General features: G+C 37.9%; 2 protein-coding genes across 3 annotated transcripts; both read right to left on the minus strand.

Annotated features, from left to right (window-relative positions):
• Positions 1–102: 102 nt before the first annotated feature.
• On the minus strand, positions 103–6,259 carry LOC135586104 (iron-sulfur cluster co-chaperone protein HscB homolog). 2 transcript variants are annotated; one of them, XM_065126864.1, is made up of 7 exons: positions 6,037–6,258; positions 5,361–5,822; positions 1,988–2,084; positions 1,791–1,880; positions 935–1,000; positions 635–703; positions 103–536 (listed from the first exon to the last, which is right to left on the minus strand). In XM_065126864.1, the coding sequence occupies exons 2-7, from the start codon at positions 5,777–5,779 to the stop codon at positions 399–401; spliced, it is 879 nt and encodes a 292-aa protein (XP_064982936.1). In that variant the 5' UTR covers positions 5,780–5,822; positions 6,037–6,258; the 3' UTR covers positions 103–398. The 2 variants fall into 2 exon arrangements, with proteins under 2 accessions (XP_064982936.1, XP_064982937.1); XM_065126865.1 differs by lacking the exon at positions 103–536 and having other exon boundaries at positions 543–703; positions 5,935–6,259.
• Positions 6,260–7,541: 1,282 nt separating this feature from the next.
• Positions 7,542–10,308, minus strand: LOC103999053 (dnaJ protein homolog). The gene is made up of 6 exons (XM_009420696.3): positions 9,955–10,308; positions 9,153–9,315; positions 8,876–9,020; positions 8,521–8,797; positions 8,182–8,380; positions 7,542–8,068 (listed from the first exon to the last, which is right to left on the minus strand). Exons 1-6 carry the CDS (start codon positions 10,102–10,104, stop codon positions 7,749–7,751), a joined length of 1,254 nt encoding a protein of 417 aa, XP_009418971.1. The 5' UTR covers positions 10,105–10,308; the 3' UTR covers positions 7,542–7,748.
• Between the last annotated feature and the right edge of the window lie 11,377 nt (positions 10,309–21,685).

Genomic DNA, 21,685 nt, shown 5'->3' on the forward strand with positions numbered 1-21,685 from the left:
TGCAACTATACCACTGTATCCTCACGTGATATTCATATATGTCACGTGACGTTCGTCCCCAATATACAAAGCTCCCATCGACATTGAGAAGTAGAAAAGATCGATATAAATGTAGTAACTCTACACATATAAATTATTATTTTCTATTACTCGTATAACAAAAAAAATAACCTTACAAAAAAAATTGTTACAGATAGAAATAAATTCTAAAACGGCAATATATCAAAATTAGTTCATTCAGATGAACTTATTGATTATAACCATCTGAAAAATGCCCCAAAAAGATGCAAATATGCTAATTGAGGTGCCAGCTACGCCGGCATTGGCATTCACCTCGATTGGTAGCTGCTGATCAAGATTTCAAGAGAACTCATTTTGTGTGTCATCAGTAAGCCGGATCAAAGTTTCTTTGTGATCTCTTCAAGGGCACGGTCATGATATCTCATTCGTTCGATTGCAGCTATAGCATTGTCAAAGTCATGAATTTTGAATGCTTGCTCAAATGATCTTGAGCATTTCTCAAATTTTTCTTCTACCTATGTAAGATATGGGAAGCAATTGGTGGTATTTTGTCAACATATCAAGGCATGGAACAGTGAAACAATTAGAGTAATATGGGCAGAATAAGATTAACCTGAGTCTGTATCTGATTCAGTGAATGAGAATCATTTGCCTCTTCGACAGCTTCTCGGATGTCCATCATCTGTCACAGCATAATATGAAAAACATGAAGTTCATTATTATTTGGGAAATAATATCAAAACATGTGGGATTATATATTTTAAGAAGACAGCAGAATACTGCAAATATGCAAGGTGATTAATGACCCACATCATCCACAAGCTGAGGGATACCAAAGTTGGTGAGACATTCAAATTCCTGAATCTAAGATCTTCAAATGTCAGGCAAAACCGAAAAGTAATCAGATAATTACCTCAGCAAGCAGATCTGGATCTGTGATTGTCTTCTCTTCATCAACATGTACACCCTCCAGTTTCAACTGTCAAAGGATAACAGAGAACGGATATTAATCACAATAAACTCGACTTTTGTTTTTTCCAGTCCATTTCAAGCAACAACTACTAATATACACTAATAAAGTGGCTGTGATTAATAGTCAATATTGATGCAATAAGACAAGAAAATAAAAGAGATAGGACATCAAACCAAAAAGAAAACATCAGAATATATATAATATATAGTTTATAAACAATTCTCATTCATTTGCAGGATTACTGGCGCAATTCAATATGCTCAAAGTCCAGTCAGTTTATTTCACATATTAGAAAGGTTTACAAAATATGGGAAATAAGAGGGCCACATAAAAATTAGTGCTGCTATAAATCCACAAGAGAAGCAAATTTTATCTTCCATCATTAATTCCAAGAAAAAAAACTAATATTGAAGTATAAATACCTATACAACAAGGATTCTGCAGACTGGAATCCTTGCTAACCGGCACTATCTATAGCAAATAAGCACAGTAACTTGTACTCTCAAGCTATTTGCCTCCGTCACCATCTATAATTCCAAAATGTGATCTTTCACCATTTTGGACAATAACTCAGTAGTGAAAGAGTTTAATTGGCTTTTAACTTATGAAATGATGAGGAAATCAAATAATTACTGGAAAATATAAGTTTTAGCTGCCAGATACTAACAAAGGAACCAGAAATATGCCACTTCAAAAACAAAGAGAAGTTCATTAAAATATTGATTATCTACTACAAGATAATTATCTAAAAAATTACCAGCAAAGGTCGTCGCATAAAGGTTAGCAACAAACTTACCAGGTATATTGCCCTCAGTAGGGGTTTGCTTAGAGTCCGATATGCATCAATTACTCGAGCAGACTGTTCAGCCGCAAACATCTTTTCCTTCTAAATCATGTATACCAATAGATTTAGAACTAATTAAAGAATTACGTACAAACTATAAAATATGCAGGCAAGTTTAAATTCTAAAGTTTCGAAACATATCCTCCGACCTCAGATTTTGAATGCACTAGGTCAGGATGCAATTTCTTTTGCCAATCTTTATACTTCCCTTCTAGATTACCATCCTTTATTTCATATTTTCTTTCCCTGCATTAAGTGAAGAATGTAGGACTTTACCATTCATTGTTATAAAGGGAAAGTTCCAATTAGCTTCTTAAAAAAATCTAAAAGAGATGCTTGCATTAACTTACAGGTCAAAACACTCCTATTACAACCACAATATCTCAGATGATTGCTACTTTTAGGAAAAAATCGATACAATCAAAATCATGATAATCATTTTATGCCTGATAAAAGCCACGCACCAAGACATACTAAATAAACTGATGTTAGAGACTCTTCATCACATAACAAATGCACATCCAAAACAAGAATCGGATTAGAACTTATTAGTAATACTAGTATCAGAGGAATGTCAAGAACATAAAATTTGCTTGATTAGGTTTCTATACCGAAATACCAAAACGACTTTAAAGTCATATACCGCTACCCTAGACTGTCTGTCATTTTGGTCTAGACACTTGATCAAGCTCGTTGTACCGCACGATACGATACGATACGAGTGGTATATACGTCTAATAGGTGACTGACACGTGGACCAGTTCAAAGGGTTTTCAAATCCTTTCCTCCCTGCTCTTTCAACATGTTTCACTCTCTCAAACTCATTCTCACTCACATCTTTCTCTTTCTCATATTTTTCACTCCCTTAAACTCAATATAAGCTATGATTTGTGGATTGGATCAATTTTGGAAGGCTCATTTGGGAGGAATGGATCGAAGCAACGGGGAATCAAGATGATCCTTTACTTAATAAAGCGGGAGATCCGTCATATCCTCGCGTTTTATCACTAAGGCACTAGAATAAGAGGAACAAAATCGCCAGCAGAAGGAAGATCCCCTTGTCAAAACATGATGGAAGGTGTCAAACAACCTCAAGTCAAACTACTCAGGGTCATGATACCCAACCGTCACAATCGTTCGCCTAACATGCAAAGACAAATGGGAAGGTAGTAGTATCAGTCACACCATTAGAAAAAATCAAATTGGATGACGAGACACTTTCTCAATAACATTCAGCAAACCTGCTCGATTCGTAGACATAGCAATGCCATAGACAGCAATGCCTCGACCGATAATGGCAACAACGTCAGGGAGTCGATGGTTCCACCTACTCAATTTCAAGGTGATGCATGGACCGAAGAGTAGTATTTTACGTATACCACCTAAGATTCAAATCATGGAGCTAGACAAGGTACTGATCAGGTTTATATATAAAAGGAGAAGGAGAAGGCAGTCGACGATTTTGAACAGATGCGACAGAACTTATACAACGTAGACACAAAGTGGAGCTCATCATATTCCCAACCATCATATTATAAAAGATATTACGACTAATAATAGTACAGTGATATTGGTCACTCTTTTACAAGCAATAGTACAGTGATCGATCTTCTAATACAAAACAGTAGGTCAGTGACGAAAGTAGAAGTTTCGACGTTCTCCAACCTCCGCACTGATACATGCCACAATCATACTTGCCTCAGGAACCGCCTCGAGCACATGTGGTTCGCAACGATCAGGCTACAACCATCACCATATTGATGCACCAATAATATACGGTGTATTATTATACCATATCGTGGGAGAAATTTCAGGATTAGGTCTGACTAACATGCCATATTGATATATGAATATACAGGATCGAGGACCCCAATCCATCGCCTATGGAGCCCCGTCGTTCTTTTCGATGGTAGAACCAGAAGGCAGATATATTCATCAATCAATCCATTTATTACTTGATTCATTTGAATCTTAAAGCTTAACTAGTAATCTATCAATTTAAATCATATCTTTATAGATAATTCAATATCAATGGAACGATGGTTCGGAACATACCACAACGCTGCCCCTCAAAGTCTGAAAAAGATATATGTTGCAATTCCTTCCTAATTTAGAAGATTTTTGATGAAATTATACTAAACTTACATTTAGTTCCAAATAAAAAACCTTAATATAAGTTTTTTCCTATTTTGCAAGTATTTTTGGAGGTTTTTTGGCTTTTTTCTATGTCGTCGACACACCCCACCGTACAGATACTCAACACACTAGTATGGGGCGGCACAGCAATCAACCGACACGTCAGCTCAGATCAAGAAGCCGAACATTGCACTTGACAATCTATTTTTTAAATGCCAGATTGCAATCTTTTTGGGTAATTGTCCAAGACAAGCTTGAGATTTCTCTAACAAGAATAGAAGATTGGAACCAAGAAGCTCAGATTTAGAGAGCGTGGATCTTAAAGACAAGTCTGCCAAATCCTTAAGGGCAATCACTGCAAACATCCTCTGAATGATTTGTAAAAACAGAAATGAAAGCTTGCATCAGAACTGCTTTATACAACCCTCTACATTGTGGCTAGAAGTTCAAGCCTTATCCTCTAAGCAATCAACCAAAGCCACCAATTCTGAGGAGATAGGGGATTGAATTCTCAGATCAATAATAATGATATTAATGAGGCAAGTTATTCTTTAGACTATGATGGATCTATTTCTAAGTCTGCTGAAGCTGCAGAAGCTGGGTACATCATCATGGATGATCAAGGAAAGGTGGTAGCTGCCGGGAACCAAACTCACAAGGTTAAAAACCCGCTGCTCATTGAATGGTGGGATCACTCAAAAGAGCAAAGGAGGAAGAAATACACATGTGGGTGCAAACAGATGCACAGACTCACTAACTTACTCAATAGAAGGGAAGGGATGTAACAACTGTTTTGAACTGGGAACCGAGACTAGTTTTTTAATATGGTCTTGTATCCCTAGATTAGATAACCTTTTTACCCACAAGCTTGCAAAAATCGCAAAACTTAGTGGGAATTCTCACAACAGGGTCACACAACTGACCTTTGTGATGTTACTGTTGTTACATGGTTAAATCACAGTTACTTATTTTCAGAAATAATGCAGGAACACCACACAGTAAAAAAACACACCATCCTGAAAGTTAAGAAACCAATATCAGCTTGTATTTTACACATAAAATTTGCATAGCAAGAGTTCCTGAATGCAGTAAAAAAGACAATAGATGTACCAAAAAGTAGTTAATTTTTGCAAAGGATAACAAAAATCAGATAATGAGGGAAAAAATTACAAAGAAAGACTCGCCATAGAATTATATTGTTTCCCTTGACCCAATTGAATGATTTATTGGTGCAAAGAGCTTGTTGAGATGTAAACATCAATAAATATCGAACTAGTTATTTTGCATTAATCAACAAAGGAAATTCAACACTCACTGCAGCCAACAACTGTCATCTGAAAAACTACACGCTCTATCTGGAAGAAGTTATATGCCAAGAGCACTTACAGCCCAAATATCTGGAAGAAGTCAATTGATTGGTCCACAGGCTGCACGCTTCCACACAATCCACAAGCCAAGAATGGTCCAGGCGATACTGCAGCTCCACCACAGTTCCAGCACCTGGGTAATTCTCCACTACCGGCCTCTGATGAGCAGAGAAATCGATTCGATACTCTAACTTCTGGAAAGTCATGATGACCAAGGCCTCGGCAATTGCTAGCACGATCAAATCGCTTTACAGGAATGCTGAAAGATCGAGTATTTATGCAGAAATTTGAAAGGATTCGAGGGTGGAGATGGAGATCTTCATGTACAAGACTTGAGGCGGAGAGCCACAGGCCTCGTTTGGCTGTGTTCTCATAAACCAGCTCTTTGAGACTTGTTCTCAACAGTGAAAACAGAGAACAATTCTTGCTTCTTCTCATAATCAGAAATACGTTGAGACAGTTGTTTACCAGAAATTGTCTCCTGAGTACAGAAAACACAGAGAGAATGTTCAACACTTTGTACTAACTCCAACATACAGGGCATACATCATATAGATTAGGTCTAAAAGAGATGATAAGAATGACGTCGATACATTTTTCATAACATTTTTGCAGATTTTTCATTCTTGTCCGGGTCAACTAAAAAACCTTTAATCATGTGGCAAAAACATGATATAGAAATCACCGGTACGTACCGGTGACTCGAAGAGGAAGGAGAAGGGGAAGGGGCAGCGAAGGAAGAAGATGAGGAAGAGGAAGAAGAAGCGGAGGCGGTGGAGGAAGATGAAGGAGTAGGAAGCGTATCCGTCGACGACGCACGGCGAGCAGCGGGCGGGCAGCGGCAGCAGGCGGCGAAACGAAAGAGGGCTCGCGTCTGGGCGGGGGGGTATTCGCGAGCCCTAGTCTTAATCAATTATGACCGTGATACGCTGTAAAGTTCTACTATATATATATTCCCAAGTCCATCGTCAATAATTTTGGACGAATTCTTGCAAAGAAGTTATTTGATTTTAGATTTATTTACGTGAAAATATCATTTTATTTTTAATAAATTTATATAAAAAAAATTTATCGGATCTATCGTTGTCATCGTCTTGTACCTTCGCTTACAACCATCGAATCACTACTTGACGACATAGCCCACACCCCTCTAAATACAATCGAACCACCCCTGCTTAGACAGGTCATCCCCACAACCCTCTAAATACAATCGAACCACCCCTGCTTAGACAGGTCATCCCCACAACCCTCTAAATATAATCGAACTACCCTTGCTTAAGATAGGTCATCCCCCTCCGTCACCTATTTGATTCCTGTTAGATTCATCGTTGCCTCTACGTGCACATGGACGATGCAAGGGCAATCGATGGGCAATACAGGGCGATAAGCCTAGCAGGGCAAGGGTAAGGATAAAATGATCACTTAAAGAAAAATACATGTCTTGTCAAAAAAATTTAAATTTATAAGCTTTTTTTTCAAAAATTCACCCAATAACTATTAAGAATGCCAATTAATATATTAGAAAAATCAAAATTCTCTATTAAGTTCAAATCATGTGATAATATTATATAAATTCTAAGTTCAAAATAATCAAAAATAAGAAGAAATCAATTCAAATGTTTTGAAATCACCATTATTTATCAGATACATAACGTATATAAATTAGGATTCCTTTTCTTTCTTAGATTTTTATTCCTAATAATAGTAGTCATACAAGTCGTTTAAATTTAATTACGATTCTTGTGAATAGTTTAAATCTAATTAGAAGTCTAAAAATCTTACCCATCCTAATGAGATAGCATACATGAAATTATATGAATGTGATGAGGATTACTTGACATTTGGTTGTCACTAAGCCATTTTCTTTTTGAGCAAATTCTTGGGGAGCTTCTTTTCTTGTACATGTTTCACGGAAACGTGTGCTTAACCTATAGTCTGGAAATGTGGAAGCACTGCTCGCGTCTCTTCATTTCTACTATAGAAAATTGGTAGATCCATGATCAGCTTCCCTTCATTTTGCCTTCCATGTTCTGTAAATGTCGACTTGTTTATTATAATGACTGTTTCTACCCTCGCACTCTAGATTGTGACATGGGAAGATGTTCACGTTGCAGCAGGCTCTCCATTCATTGGGACCGAGAACTTAACAACAATCAACAAACTAATGGCATGACTATTGCTGTTCATAGTGCAATCCAAGTAGAAAATAGCATAGTTGATCATTTTGCTTGCAATGAAGGAGAGAGAAGAGAAAAAAATTTAAGACATCAATAATCCAAGTCCGGGAGCAACTTAGCTCGACAATTTGCTGTAAAGTAACATGAATAAAAGATGACTATGACCCAATTTTTGCTGTTTCCAAAGAATAAGCTTGCAGACCTACCAGTTCAGGTTGATTCAGGGCACCTTACTGCTGTGCGCACTGCACTCTTTGGGCACCGCCATGAACATCGTCGTCCTCCTCATAAGCCTCCTGAGCTTGAGCCTGCTTCCTCCGCATCTCCTCCTCAATGTTAACATCATGTAATGTGGTTTCCTCGCATTCATCCAGCTCCATGTCTGTCATCTGAGTTGCAAGCCTTGGAGGGAGTACAGTTTCAAGAGCTTTACACTGATCTAGTGTCAGTGACTCGGGGAAATCAACGGTAAAGTGGATGTAGAGCTTCCCCCTCATGAAGGGCCTCTGGTACATTGGCATACCCTCATCATTGATTGCCTTAAATTGATCTGTGTCAGCAGAAAGAAGCTCATTTATAATCCAAGATCAATATGATGTTTCACTAGACAAAGGGTGAAGAGTAGTGATTTCAAATAAGACTGCCTGCCCCCATGAGCCTTACCGGGTTTAACAACTTCACCAGGGTTTGATTTAATAAGTAGCTGTCTATTATCCAGGTGGGTCAAAACATACTGGAAGCCACAGAGAGCCTCAGAGAGGGACAATGTGTGCTCAAAGAAGAGATCGTCACCCTTTCTCTTGAACTTGGAATGATCTTTCAGCTGGAGAACAAACACAATGTCTCCTGTGACAGTATCCGGCTGCAAGCATTCACCCGTTTAAACCATAAGAGACAAAGATTTGCTTAAACAAATAAAGCTCCAGCTATAACATGTATTAAATAATTCTACACAACAGGAGAAAAATGATCTAACGAAAGCAAAGAGATAAAAGATCATACTGCTTCATCAGCCTCGCCAGGGAAGGTAATCTTTTGACCATTTTGCATTCCCTTCTCAACTACAACCTCCAGCACTTTCTTCTCTGGGACAACTTTCTCACCTTTGCATTGCGGGCAGCGATCCTTCTCATTGATAGTCTCCCCGGTACCCCTGCACTCATTGCATGGTTGCTGCATCTGCTGAATCATGCCAGGCCCAATCTGACGAATAGTGACCCTCATACCAGAACCCTGACAACCAGAGCACTTCATTGAAGCACCGGATTTTGAACCCTTTCTGCATAAGTGTAACAAAAAATGAGAACAATTATCCGAATCTTGGAAACTCATGTTCTGGGTATGAAAGGTAACTCACCCCTTGCACTTCTGGCAGATGACATTTCGTGACAGTGAAAGTTTCTTGGAAGTTCCATTGTAAAGGTCTTCCAAAGACACCTTCAGAGGATGGATCACATCCTCCCCTCTCCTCTGCCTTCGACCCCTGCTGCTTCCTCCTCCTCCTGTTACAAAAAACATGACAGCAAAAAGTTCATAGAGCATCTCAAGCATAAGCAAACCACAATTTTTTGATACCAGAAGACAACAGTACATCATAGACAATTACATCAATGAACGAGCAGCTGATTGCTTACCTCCAAAGGGGCCCCCACCAAAGAAAGATGAGAATATATCAAATGGGTCATGGCCACCTCCACCACCCATTCCCTCCTTGAGGGCATCTTCACCATACTGATCATAGACCTCACGCTTCTCAGGATCACTCAGAACTTCATAAGCCTGAGCTAACTCCTTGAACTGAAAGCAAGAAACTGAATTGTAATCTTCATTCTTGAAAGGAACAATACGAGGTGGACTAACCACATATAACAACACACATAAGCAACAACAGCAAGCATGCAATAAAAACCTCAGGCAGCTAGGCTCGAACTTTCACTACAGCAAGTTGATCCCCACGAGAAATAGAACATTTAATGCCACCTCATGATGCCAATAGGCAACTCATCGCAGTAAGCTATGCTCAGACCTTCATGCATATAATAATAAATAAACAATCTTTGCATATTTCCTAAACCATTAATTGTTTGCTTGTTTCTGGGATCAATAAGTATTACCATCCCACTGCAAGATTTTAGCTGCTAAATATATGCTGTAAGAAAGCAATACAATAATCTAATTCAGAACATAGCAGCATTTAAAGTCAAATCCAAAAAGATCTACACGTCAGATTAGCCACCAAGATCTCTAGTATTAGTATCTAGCAAATAAATCAAAGACAGTAACAGATCAATGGAATTTAAGAGACACTCCTCCCATAAGTGTGGGAAAAAACGATCTTTTCAGAAGCAGATCTAATTTACGAACAAACAGGGATCGGATCTAAAGAGAACAAGATAAAACAAATCAAGCATATGAGAGACAGGGATCTATCTATACCTTCTCGGGGTCCCCGCCCTTGTCGGGGTGATTCTTGATGGCAGCCTTCCGGTAGGCCTTCTTCAGATCATCCTGCGACGCGCTCTTGGGCACCCCCAGGATCTCGTAGTACCGCGTGTTGTCGCTCTTCTTCGGCGCCCTCCCGAACATCTCCGCGGCCTAACCTAACCCGATCGATCCCCAAATCCGACAAGAAAAACCACCCAACCCAGCGATTCAAACCCCAGAGGCCTCCCGATCGCCGCCTCGATCGATGAACCGGAGAGGATGAAACCCTAATTAGCGTGCGCAGGGAACGCGATCCGGGGACTCGGCGGACTAGCGGTCAAGCGTAGGTGTCTCGGAATAACAAAATTGGGCGGAAAAGGCCGAAGTTTATAGAGAAGGGGAGGTCGAGAAAACGAGTCTGCCAGCGAACGTGGACCGTTGGATCGGAGTCGACGGACCTGATGAATGTGGGAAGCCGTCAAACTTGACCTAGGAACCTACCTAATGGCATGCGCACCTGGCGAACACGTGGACTACGTGGGATTCATGTTCTTTCATCAGATCCGACCCGAAACATATGGTTCAGTATTTGGATCCGCATCCGGATGTTACTGACTTGGGTGGATTAGGTGAATCCAACCTGACAATAACATAATAATACTGATGAAGGGGATTGAGTTGTGATTGCACAAACCCGATAATATATTTATTATATATATAAATATTTGTATATATGATTATTTAATGTCATATTGATCATAGACCAGTAATATAAAATCACTTACAACATGTATCACAAAATCACAACAAAATGAAGGAACACAACCGAAAATTATAAATGGGGTGTTCTTTTAGTATGTAGGTGACATTTGAGAAGTATTTTCTAGTGTCTAAAAGAAGAAAATTGTCTTTGTATAAAATTGATGATAGTTAATTAACACTTGACAATTCAATAAAATTATCAATTATAAAATAATCATCCATTAAATACAAGTAACTATAAAAAGACCCTAACATGATTAAGGATAGACATGTCTTTTTATTCCTTTTTTTTTCTTGACTATACTAGTTTGAAGGGATCTTTGTTGTACGTGTTACTATCCAATTTTATAGGTCTTATAACTCTCGTCATGATAAGTTTCTTTTATGCAGGTCAAATTTTTTTAATTCATGTGTCTCAAACATATTTTGTCTCGTGTCTCTTGTTGTAATAGGTTTCTTTTGACGTGAGTCGTATTTTTTGCACATCGATCACTTTTGTACTCTCCGAGATGGACTTCACTTATCGATCATTTTTGCACTCTTTGAAGTACACCTTCATTAATCAATAACCCTTCAGGTTTAACCCAAAGGGACACTTATCTTTAATGTGAGAGAAGAGAGATTGATCCCCTCCCTATAAATCGCCCCTTAACCATAAGGGTGATGTTCATTCTTCCAATTAAGCCTTCAAGGCTCTCCTTAGGAGCCTTCTCTACTTAACCTATGTTCTCTTTTACAAGGCGAGTCAATTCTTGAGTGTCACATCCTACCACGCGTCAACTCTGCAATACCTCAATCTTCCAATATTTTATTATTTTATCTCTACTAGTTGGGATATCTTTTCTTTCTCGCACAAACTCTTCCCGATCTCACGATTGCCAAATGGTCAGGGAGGTTGATGCTCTATCCTTGGACAATCCAAGGGCAAAGGAGATTGATGAATATCCACTCAAGGCAAAGTATCCCAAGGTAGAGATTGAGGAAGATGCGATCATTGATTACCTTGACGATCAAAATGTTCTAATAGCACCTGAAGTACCTTTTAATGATAGTTTTGACTTGCCACCTCCCCCTAATACCTAGCTTGTTATCTCATAATGCATTAGTCTCTATTTAGTCATCAAGTCTATCTATCCGATTTAGTTATTGTGTCTTTTGCTTATTGCATCGTGAAATTTATTCATTTGACTAATCTTCTAATTAGGTAGGTGGAGGCCTAATGTTGACACTTGACTGAGTTAATGTAGTTCATTTAAGGTAATAAATTTTTTTTCCTCAACTTGTAATACCCACATCTTGAAAAAAAAAATATATATTTTTACAATTGACGCCAAAGATATGGTAGATCAATGGCCGACACTTAGGGCATAGTCACCCCGACCTGATCCCAAAGGACGTCTCAAGGGTAAAACTTTTTTAAATTCATAATATATCATATTCTCGATAACACTACTCTTTTTGTTGTCTCGAGGTAATAGGTTTCATTTCAGACGACCATGATGACTTAACATGACCCTTCCCAATTTGACATTAATTTATTCTGGGATCTAGTTGGGTTGCTAACTTTAACTTTCAAAAGTACCAAGTTTCCTAGTTTAACTCCCTGAGGGCGATCACATCGGTTAGATAATTTGGCTACCACTTTTTTATATCTCAATGCCTCTATATATGTTTCTGATCTAACCTTGCTGATTAGGTTGAGTCCGACTCAAAGTCCTTTTTTGAATAGCTCCTCATTAAAATTCATAACCCAAGGTGTTGAAAAGACTATCTCGGGTGCCATGATACGCCTTAGTGTTGAAAACTAAGCTAAATGACGAACCTCCTAACCAGTCTTAGGTGCCATCCAGGATGCCCATAAGATACTTGGTAGCTTATCCACCCAAGTACATTTTGCTCCAATGATCTATTTCTTTAATCCTTCAAGAATGCCTCGGTTGATGACCTCGTCGAGACAATTGGTCTTAGGATGTGCCACCGAGTTGAACCTAGTAAACTCCATATACTTGATAGAATTCCTTGAATTTCATATTGTTAAATTAAGTTTCATTGTCGCTGATGATGGCTCTCAGAATTTTGAAGCGGGTGATGATATTATTCCATATGAGTCCCTCAACCTATTTCTCAGTGATCAATACCAATAGCTCAGCCTCGACCCACTTTGTAAAATAGTCAACTCCAATGATGAGAAACCTTTGTTAACCTAAAGCTAGTGAAAATAGTTTAAGGATATCCATACCCCACTAGGCGAAGGGCTATCTGTAATCAATCGAACTCAAAATGACTACTGATTAATGTTGTATCCATGTAAACCTATAGAACCTATTGCATATTTAGGCATATGCTATTTTCATTATATCCTTACACAACATCAATAAGTAGAACCCTTGCCGAAGTATTTTGAATGTGAGGGTTCATCCATCGATTTGCTCATCGTAGATACCCACATGTACCTCAATAAGCACCTTCTCGGTCTTTTGGGGTGTTAGGAATATGAGAAATGATTGACTAAAAATCCCATAATATAGTTAATCGTTAATTATGCAATATCATGCTTGATGATGCTCGACTCTTCAAGCTATTGTAGGGTCCGTCGAAAGAGTTCTATCTTTTTTGTAACATAAGATCTCATCCATCCAACTTGGCTCTTCCTCGACTGTAATCATGTTATGCGTCTCAATGGTTTGTGTGGCAATATCTCGACTAATAGTCCGCCATCCTTCGAGGCCCGAGTCGATGCTATTCTAGCAAGTGCATCAGCCTAAGCATTCTTTTCACTAGGGACATGTAAACACATTTAAATCGAGAGAAGTTGTAGGTTAATTTTTGCACCTCGATGATGTACTTTGCCATAGTTACATCTTGGGCCTTGTAGTACCCCCTCACTTGGTTCACAACTACTTGTGAGTCGATGAACACCATCAGGCCTTAAACTTGAAGCTCCCAAGCAAGCCAAAACCTCAAGAGAAGTGTCTTATACTAAGGTTTCATTATTGAATATTTTAAACCTGAATTAGAGAGCTTGCTTATACACATTTTTGTTCAAGCCTTTTAAGACAAGTCTGACACCACATATATCTAAGGTAGTGGAACCATCCATGAATAGTGTCCATGTGGGTGGGGTGTGCTTGTCAACCTCAAACGAATGAGAAATTAGTTCTAAGATAAAGTTTGTTAATACTTAGGCCTTTATGGTAGTCCTTGTAACATGTTAGATATTAAACTTATTGGTCATAGGTGCCCTGCAAGCCAATCACAAAAGTAATAATAAGTGTGATATAACACACACTTTTTTTACTTATTATTTATTTGATATTTTTTTCACTTTATATTGTCTATTGCATGTATTATGATGTTCATAGATCTATGCAATAAAAACCAGAAAATAATAAGATCACGATAACGAGGCTGATTCGCCTTTAAACATATATCATAAATAATCTCGGTCATAGGTCACCCGAGAGGGACATTGAGATGACTGGATAGGCTGGTGTGCTATATACCCTTCTATATGATGGAGGTTGTTGGTCTAATAACTGTTCGTGCGGAGACACTAGAGATACCGCGCAGGTGTTCATTGGAGAATGAGTTCACTAATTGATCCACTCATGGAATGCTGGATGGTTGATGATACCTCATTGTCAGACAGCGATTCCATCATCCCAATGGTATATATGGTCCTTAGACTTGAGATACCAAGGATGTCATATATGAGTATTTCACTTTTTGATACTAAACTTATAGACATGAAAGTTTCAAATATAGCATAATCGGTTATCGAGAGTGGCAGCCAACCTTACGAGGGCTATTGAGTGTCTATAATGAATCATATACTCTTGATGTCATAAAAGAAATATTTTCTATGTTATTGCTCAAGCAAATCTCTAACTAGGGTCATTCAGATTAAGAAAGAAAGTATTCTTCGAGAGAATCCACTTAGAGCGAGACTCGAGTAGAAATTATATGAGTCTGCCAACATAATGTATGGTATATGCTTTTTAAGATATTAGATAGATCAGAAACTATAAATACATGGTAACTGAGGATAAATAGGTTCAATGGATTGGATTACCCTGTATTTTTTGGGACTACGGCATAGTGGCATAGTACGCTTGCAATCGATGAGTCGAGTGAATTATTATGGAGATAATAATTCATTGAGTCATAAGGAGTTCTGAAAAGTATGACTCATGACTAGTTTGATATTAGGCTTAGAGGCCACACACATATGATAGGTGTTACGATGAGTAAATGTTCAAATATCCAATAAGCCCTTGAATTATTAGATCCTATAGATAAGATCCAATAAGAGCCAATAAGAGATTATTAGATAGAGATCCACTAATCTAAGATACTTGATAGTTAGATGAAGATCCAGTAACTAATATGATAGGATCCATTAGGGTTAAGTTGACAATGGACCTTTATAAATAAGAGAGAATCAAAGGACCATATGCTAAGCCTTTTTAGCTGCCACCTTCTATTCTCGTCTTTCCGCCTCTATTTGGGGCGTGTGGAGATTTGGACAGTGATTTGAGGAGCATTTTTATAGCCCTTACTGTGTGGATCACCGTTGGAGATGAGAGTACTTGACATCTTTCATCCTCTCTCATAGATCTATAGGATTTCAAGGATATACGATCTCCCTAGGTAACACATCTTTTTTATACAGATAATTTTTTATTTTATGACTTTTGCACACTAATCTTCATACGACGATGAAACATTTCTATGGAAATAAATATTATATTTTTTATTTTATTCTTCCGCTACGCATGTAATGTCGTCCTAAGATTTTCCTATAAAACTCACCTAGCTCTACTAACCACCTCAACAGCCAACCTAAGACATTGAACCTAGAGAAAACTTGTTTGAGTGATTGGTCAGTGATCACCTGCACAGCATATGCTTGAAAATAGTGGTAGAGCTTCTTTACTACCAAGACTAGCACAAATACAAGCATCTTGATATGAGGTATCATTCCTCAAGTCCGTTCAGAATATGACTAATATAGTAGATAGGTTTCTGGACTCTCAAGTCATCTTGTACCAACACCGAGCTGACAACTAGGTCAGTGGTAGTGAGGTAGAGGCTTAGAGTTTCACTTGATGTAGAGGAAGTGAGTTGCGACAATTGAGCAAGGTGGTCCTTTAACCTTTTGAAAGCCTCTTAACACTCCTCGGTCTATAGGAAACCCTTGAGTTCTTTAATACCTGAAAGAAAGATAGACACTTTATCACTAGATTATGATAAGAATCAATTGAGTGTTGCTATCTGACTTATTAACTATTAGATATCCCTTGTCAACCAAGGTGGGTGCATCTCTAATATGACTTAAACTTTCTTGGGGTTTGCATCTATTCCTTTAAGATACATAATGATCCGAATAACTTTCTAAGTTGACTCTGAAAGTGCACTTAGTTGGATTGAGGCATATGTTGAAATTTTTTAGAACTTGAAATATCTTTGCCAAATCCGTCAAATGCGAGTCAACCATCTTACTCATCACTATCATGTCATCTACATACGGTTCAATATTTCTCTCAATCTAATGGTTAAAGATAATATTCACCATCCTTTGGTATGTCACTCCTCTATTTTTTAACTTGAAGGGTATGACTTCATAACAATATATGCCTCGATCGGTGATAAAGAAAGTGTGTTCCTAATCCTCTGATGCCACTCTAATTTAGTTATATCCTAAGAATGCATCCATGAAGGTGAGGAGCTCATAACCCATAATAGTCTCAACCAATTGATCAATCTGAGAAAGTTGGTAGTTGTCATTTGGTATGCCTTGTTAAGATTGGTATAATTAACATATGTCCTTTAATTTTCATTAGACTATTTAACGAGTATAATATTAACAAGCCATTAGAGATACTACACCTTGACAATAAACTCTACTCCTAACAACTTGCCTACCTCATCACTAATTATATGCTGATAGTTAGGAACAAACTTGTGAGGCTTTTGCTTCATTGGTCGTGCCTTAAGAAAAATATTCAAGTGATATTGAGCTACGTTGGGGTTAATTCCTGGCGTATCTCTTGATGACCATGCAAATACCTCAAGATTCTCTAGAAGAAAGTTCATGAGTTGCCCTATCTTTCTTTGGGAAGTGTCACTCCGACCTTGACAACTTAAATGGGTCGAGCCTTGTATAGGGGTGCTTTAATGAGCGACTCCACTGATTGAGGATATGTGATGGACTTGGCGAAGTTTTAAGGGTCTAAATGTGGTGCCTCAGGTCTGACCTTCTTTAGTAGGGAGATCGTCGTTAGGTAGCACTAGCACGACTTCATTAGGTTGCTTCTCAGCTCTCTGATATCTGTTCTCATCGAAAACTTTATCACCATGTAGTAAGTTGTCACCACCACCCTCAATCTATTTAATGTGGGTTGACCTATAATTGCATTATATATTGAGGGGATATCTACCACTATAAATTTAGTTAGCATCATTTTGGAGCAAGGCTCGTCTCCAAATTTGACATACAGGTTAATGGTCTCGAGAGGCGAGATAAAGTCACTAATGCACCTTGTCAATGAAGAAATCATAAGGATAAGTTCGTTAGTTAAGAGCTTGAGATTTTAAAAAGCATCAAAGTAGAGAATATTGGTAGAGCTACCTATGTCAATCATGGCCGTATTTACCCAAGCGTTGATTATTCTTATAGAAACTATCAAGGTATTATTATAGTTTCGGTTAAGGTACTCGGTCTTTTCCTTCTTAAAGGTTATCTCCATATCGCTCTCTATCCTCAATCACTTTTTAATTATAGCTCAGGCATAAGCTTTATGACCCAAGGAGTTGTCTCCTCCCAAGACAGATCCATGAATAATGACGTTAATCTATCTCTCCACTAGCTCCTGAGGTTAGGGTGAGAGTTCTCGGTGCTTTTGAATGAACGACCCGATATGTCCCTGATGTATGAGTTCTTCAATATACTCTCTCATGTTGTGACAATCCTCCATGTCATGGCCAGAATCCTAATGTAATCGATAGTATTTAGATATGTCTATTTTCGTCGATAGAGTCTTCATCGGGTGAGTCTTTTAAAAGCTCATTCTCTTTTATCTGTAGAAAAAAATTAGTTCTAATCATATTCAGAGGGGTCAGCTCGGACCTTGGGTGAGTTTACTTGAGTTGTTTATTTCTCCTTCGTTGTAGTGACCTTGAGGTCGGGGTGGATTGTGGCCGTTTTTACTTTGATCTCTTATGTGACTTCTCATATTTACCTGAGACCATTGCATCAGTGTTACGTATTGAATGACCCTCTAAAGTGCCTCTATACCAATCGATGATGATCTTTCTATTAACGATTATAAGAGGCGAAATGGCTTGAGCCCTACTATGAAGGTCTATATTATGAGCAATGGATGAGCATCTACCATATCTCATATTTTATTCATGAACCAAACAACGAGGTTTGCAAGTGTTTTCTCCTCCCCTTGCTTGAGTTCGAGAAGCATTATCACGTATGGCCTCGGGTGCACATTCTTGAGGAAATGAAGTTGGAACTCCCCCACGAGCTAGGCAAAAGAACTAATAGAAAGCAGCTTTAGGCAAGCATATGATTCTCATGTTGAGCCTCATAATATGGTTGGGAAAGTGCGGCACATCAAGGTGCCCAAGATGTCATATAATGATATTTGGATATGAAAAGCTACAATGTGCCCTGTTAGGTTAGCACTGCCACCGAATTCCTCCAACGATAGGAGGTAGAAGTCCGCTAAAATCGGTTCCTCATGAATTTTCTTTTTATTATTGAAACTGTCATCGTATCTCTTCCAAAAGTCAGTCCATCTATCGAATCCATCGATTGAGTCTCAGATTCAAGTAGGGTAGAGTGGTAATATAGTTAGCTAAATTCTACGGTTGGAAACCAAAGTGCCCCCTTAGCCAATGATTTGATGGGTCTCGGGTGCTCTTGGAATGTCAATACCATGTTGGGTGAGGAACCTCGACGGTTGAACTAGTGACTGCGGTTGAGCTAGTAGCATTACTTATTGGGCTAATTGGGGCAAAAGCAAAGTAATAGCCTGTATTATGCCTGTTAGCATTTATACCTGCTGAGTGAGATTTAATTATACCTCAGTGGAGATAAACAGGTGGCTCGAGGTCATCCTTGGGGGTGAGAGGCCCTATTCATTGAATATACATTAATATACCATCGACGTTTGTATCGAGGTGAATGTATCAATGTATGGAAAGGGTGACTGCTACCCCCTTGAGTAAAAGTACTATGAGTCAGGGGCAGAGCCTCCTCACTCGAGTGTTTATTGATAGGGTTGGTGGGTGGGTATTCCTATGACATCAGGCCCTCCTTCTAACGCTAAAATGTTACAAAAAAAAAAATCGTTGATGTACTAGTAAGCTCAACATGATCCAAACCCATATGCATAGGGTTGTCCAAGGTGTATCGGAGGTGGATAACGTCGAACTCTCGAGGTGCCACCTGCATGAAAATCAATATTATGAGAGATTTCCCAACTCGATCTCTTTGACGCTCAAGTTAGTAACTCGAGATATATAAATATGGATGCGAGTAGTCAAAAAGGTGATCCTTTCTCTCTCTTTTATTGTCTTAAATATAAGTTTTTATATATGGTTGTAAGGAGACATAATATTTTATAAAAAAATAACTTCTAATCTCCTCTAATAATCTTCCCATGATCTCTTATCCACGATGATGATAAGAGGAGATACCCCATAACTGTTTGCCTTTAACTCTTGCTCACATGAGCAAATGGGTGGAGGGTAGCCTCTTTCTTCTAATTTCATCTTGGATACTATGTGACAATCACATCTTAAATAACGATTTACTAACTATACATACACTATCACTATTCTAACAACTTTAGACGATCTTATCAATTTTATATAATCAAGCTAATATACCATACGATCACCGAGCCGGAAGTCTTTATCGGCATAACCTATAGTCTATGCTGGGTTGACCACACCAATAGTAAACTCATCTTCAGCAAACAATTTCGTATAAGCAAACTCTTATGGGTCTGAAAGCAACAAAATCCCAGTGTTAATATAAATGGTGTAGACTACTATTTTATTCCTTTCTCAATTGGCCAACATTGGGTAACCAGGCACAGTTATTGCTCTGTTACTTTATTCATCCCTTATTTAGAGCTTGTGTTTAACATGATAACAAACTCGAGAACTGTTCTACCATCGGATAGTCAAGTTGAGTGGTCTCTCGATCATGATTCATCTTATCAATTTATATCGATGTATCAACTAATCATCGATACGATACATATCGATGTATCAACATATGATACAATAGGATGTATCAATAGATCGATATGTATAAGAATTGTATTGCTCATACCGATTTTTATTGGATCGATACGTATCACCTATATCGAGTGATATGTTCAATAGGATGAACTATGCTCTCAATCACCTCCATAGAATAGAGATAGGGTTGTTTATGCATGAGTCGGCAGCATACTCTAGAGCGGATCTATATCTAACAATTTGAGAGCAACCATATAAAATAGATTGTTATATCAAAGATAGATGGAGAAGATCCATGGTTACACATGGTCCCCCGTCATTCAATAAACCCAATAATCACTCATACGCAAGGATTTTTGACTCTTTAATTTGAAAATGTTCGATGATAACATTGATTTGATTGAACACATTATAACATTTGTCATGCAAATGAATTTGTAAGCCATAACATCCTTCCCAACAAACCTTCTTGAAAAGAAATGCGAGAGAGCAACACTCTTACTTCCTCAGTAATTTGATTAGCTCATTCAGAGAACTGTCGAAAGAGTTCACTATCAACAACAACATTCCCCTTTGGCAATTCAACGAGATGGAGTTGAATCCTTGTCCATCAGGATTTTCTTTTATAATATGATTATAAAAAGATAGTGCATGAAGAACTATAGAAACCCATCATTTACCACCAATCACGAATTATAGATAATCTTTACACACACAGATGAATGAAGGCATCATCTCTCTTTATCGATCTGCTTTCTTCTTTTCGAACTCTCGGAACCCAAGAGATGCCTTTGTGGCCAGAGTTTGAACTCGTAACTCGTCAAAATGCTGTAACTTTACGGTTTAAGAATGAATTGAACTCATATATATTAATTTAACTCGTCCGAGAAGCCTGATAGAAGAATGCTGTAATACATTATCTTCTCTCTAGGAGTGATCATAGGACATAATTAATCAGATTAGTATATATCACACCCTCTCTTTTTTTTTTTTTTTTTTTTTTTGATGTTTTTGTTCTTCTGACATGAAGATGAGTTAGACCATAAGACCTTACCTTCATTTTTTTAAGGGTTAATTATATATTATCTTACGTAATTAGCTACATTTTAATATTTTAATATTTTGATATTTATATTTTTAAAAAATATATTGACATTTCTATAATAACGAAAGTGAAACATCTAGGTCCATTTACCTTAACATATTTAGTTTTACTAATGAAAATAAAAGATAAAAAATAATTTTAATATTTCAATTGGATAATGATATAATTGCTATACGATGTCGCTTGATAATTGCGTCAGCATTGACGCAGATGTAAACTAGCGAAATGATCACTTGACAACTACGTCGACATCGGCACATATACAGAATGACTCTTATCTTTCGTTATTTTTCTCTTCATTCATAAAAGTCATCAACGACTTTCTACTACGTCATCTTCATTCACAAAAGTCATCTTTTTTTTAAAATATTTTTATTGATAAGATCGGTACCGTTAGAATAAGTATTAATATATATTTCACTCACATAATGTCAATATAAATTTTTAAAATATAAAAATTAAAAAAATACTAAAATAACTATAATTAGCCCTCTTTTAAACTCACATTTCTCCGTTGACTCGTCTCTCTGGATAGCGTATGCAAGCACACAAAAGCTACGCGTGTCGCGTGGCGCCACAGGTGCTTCAATTTCAGAGCTGGCCACCGCCGGC

The sequence above is a fragment of the Musa acuminata genome, chromosome BXJ2-9 (genome assembly GCF_036884655.1).
Source record: "Musa acuminata AAA Group cultivar baxijiao chromosome BXJ2-9, Cavendish_Baxijiao_AAA, whole genome shotgun sequence".
NCBI lineage: Eukaryota > Viridiplantae > Streptophyta > Magnoliopsida > Zingiberales > Musaceae > Musa > Musa acuminata.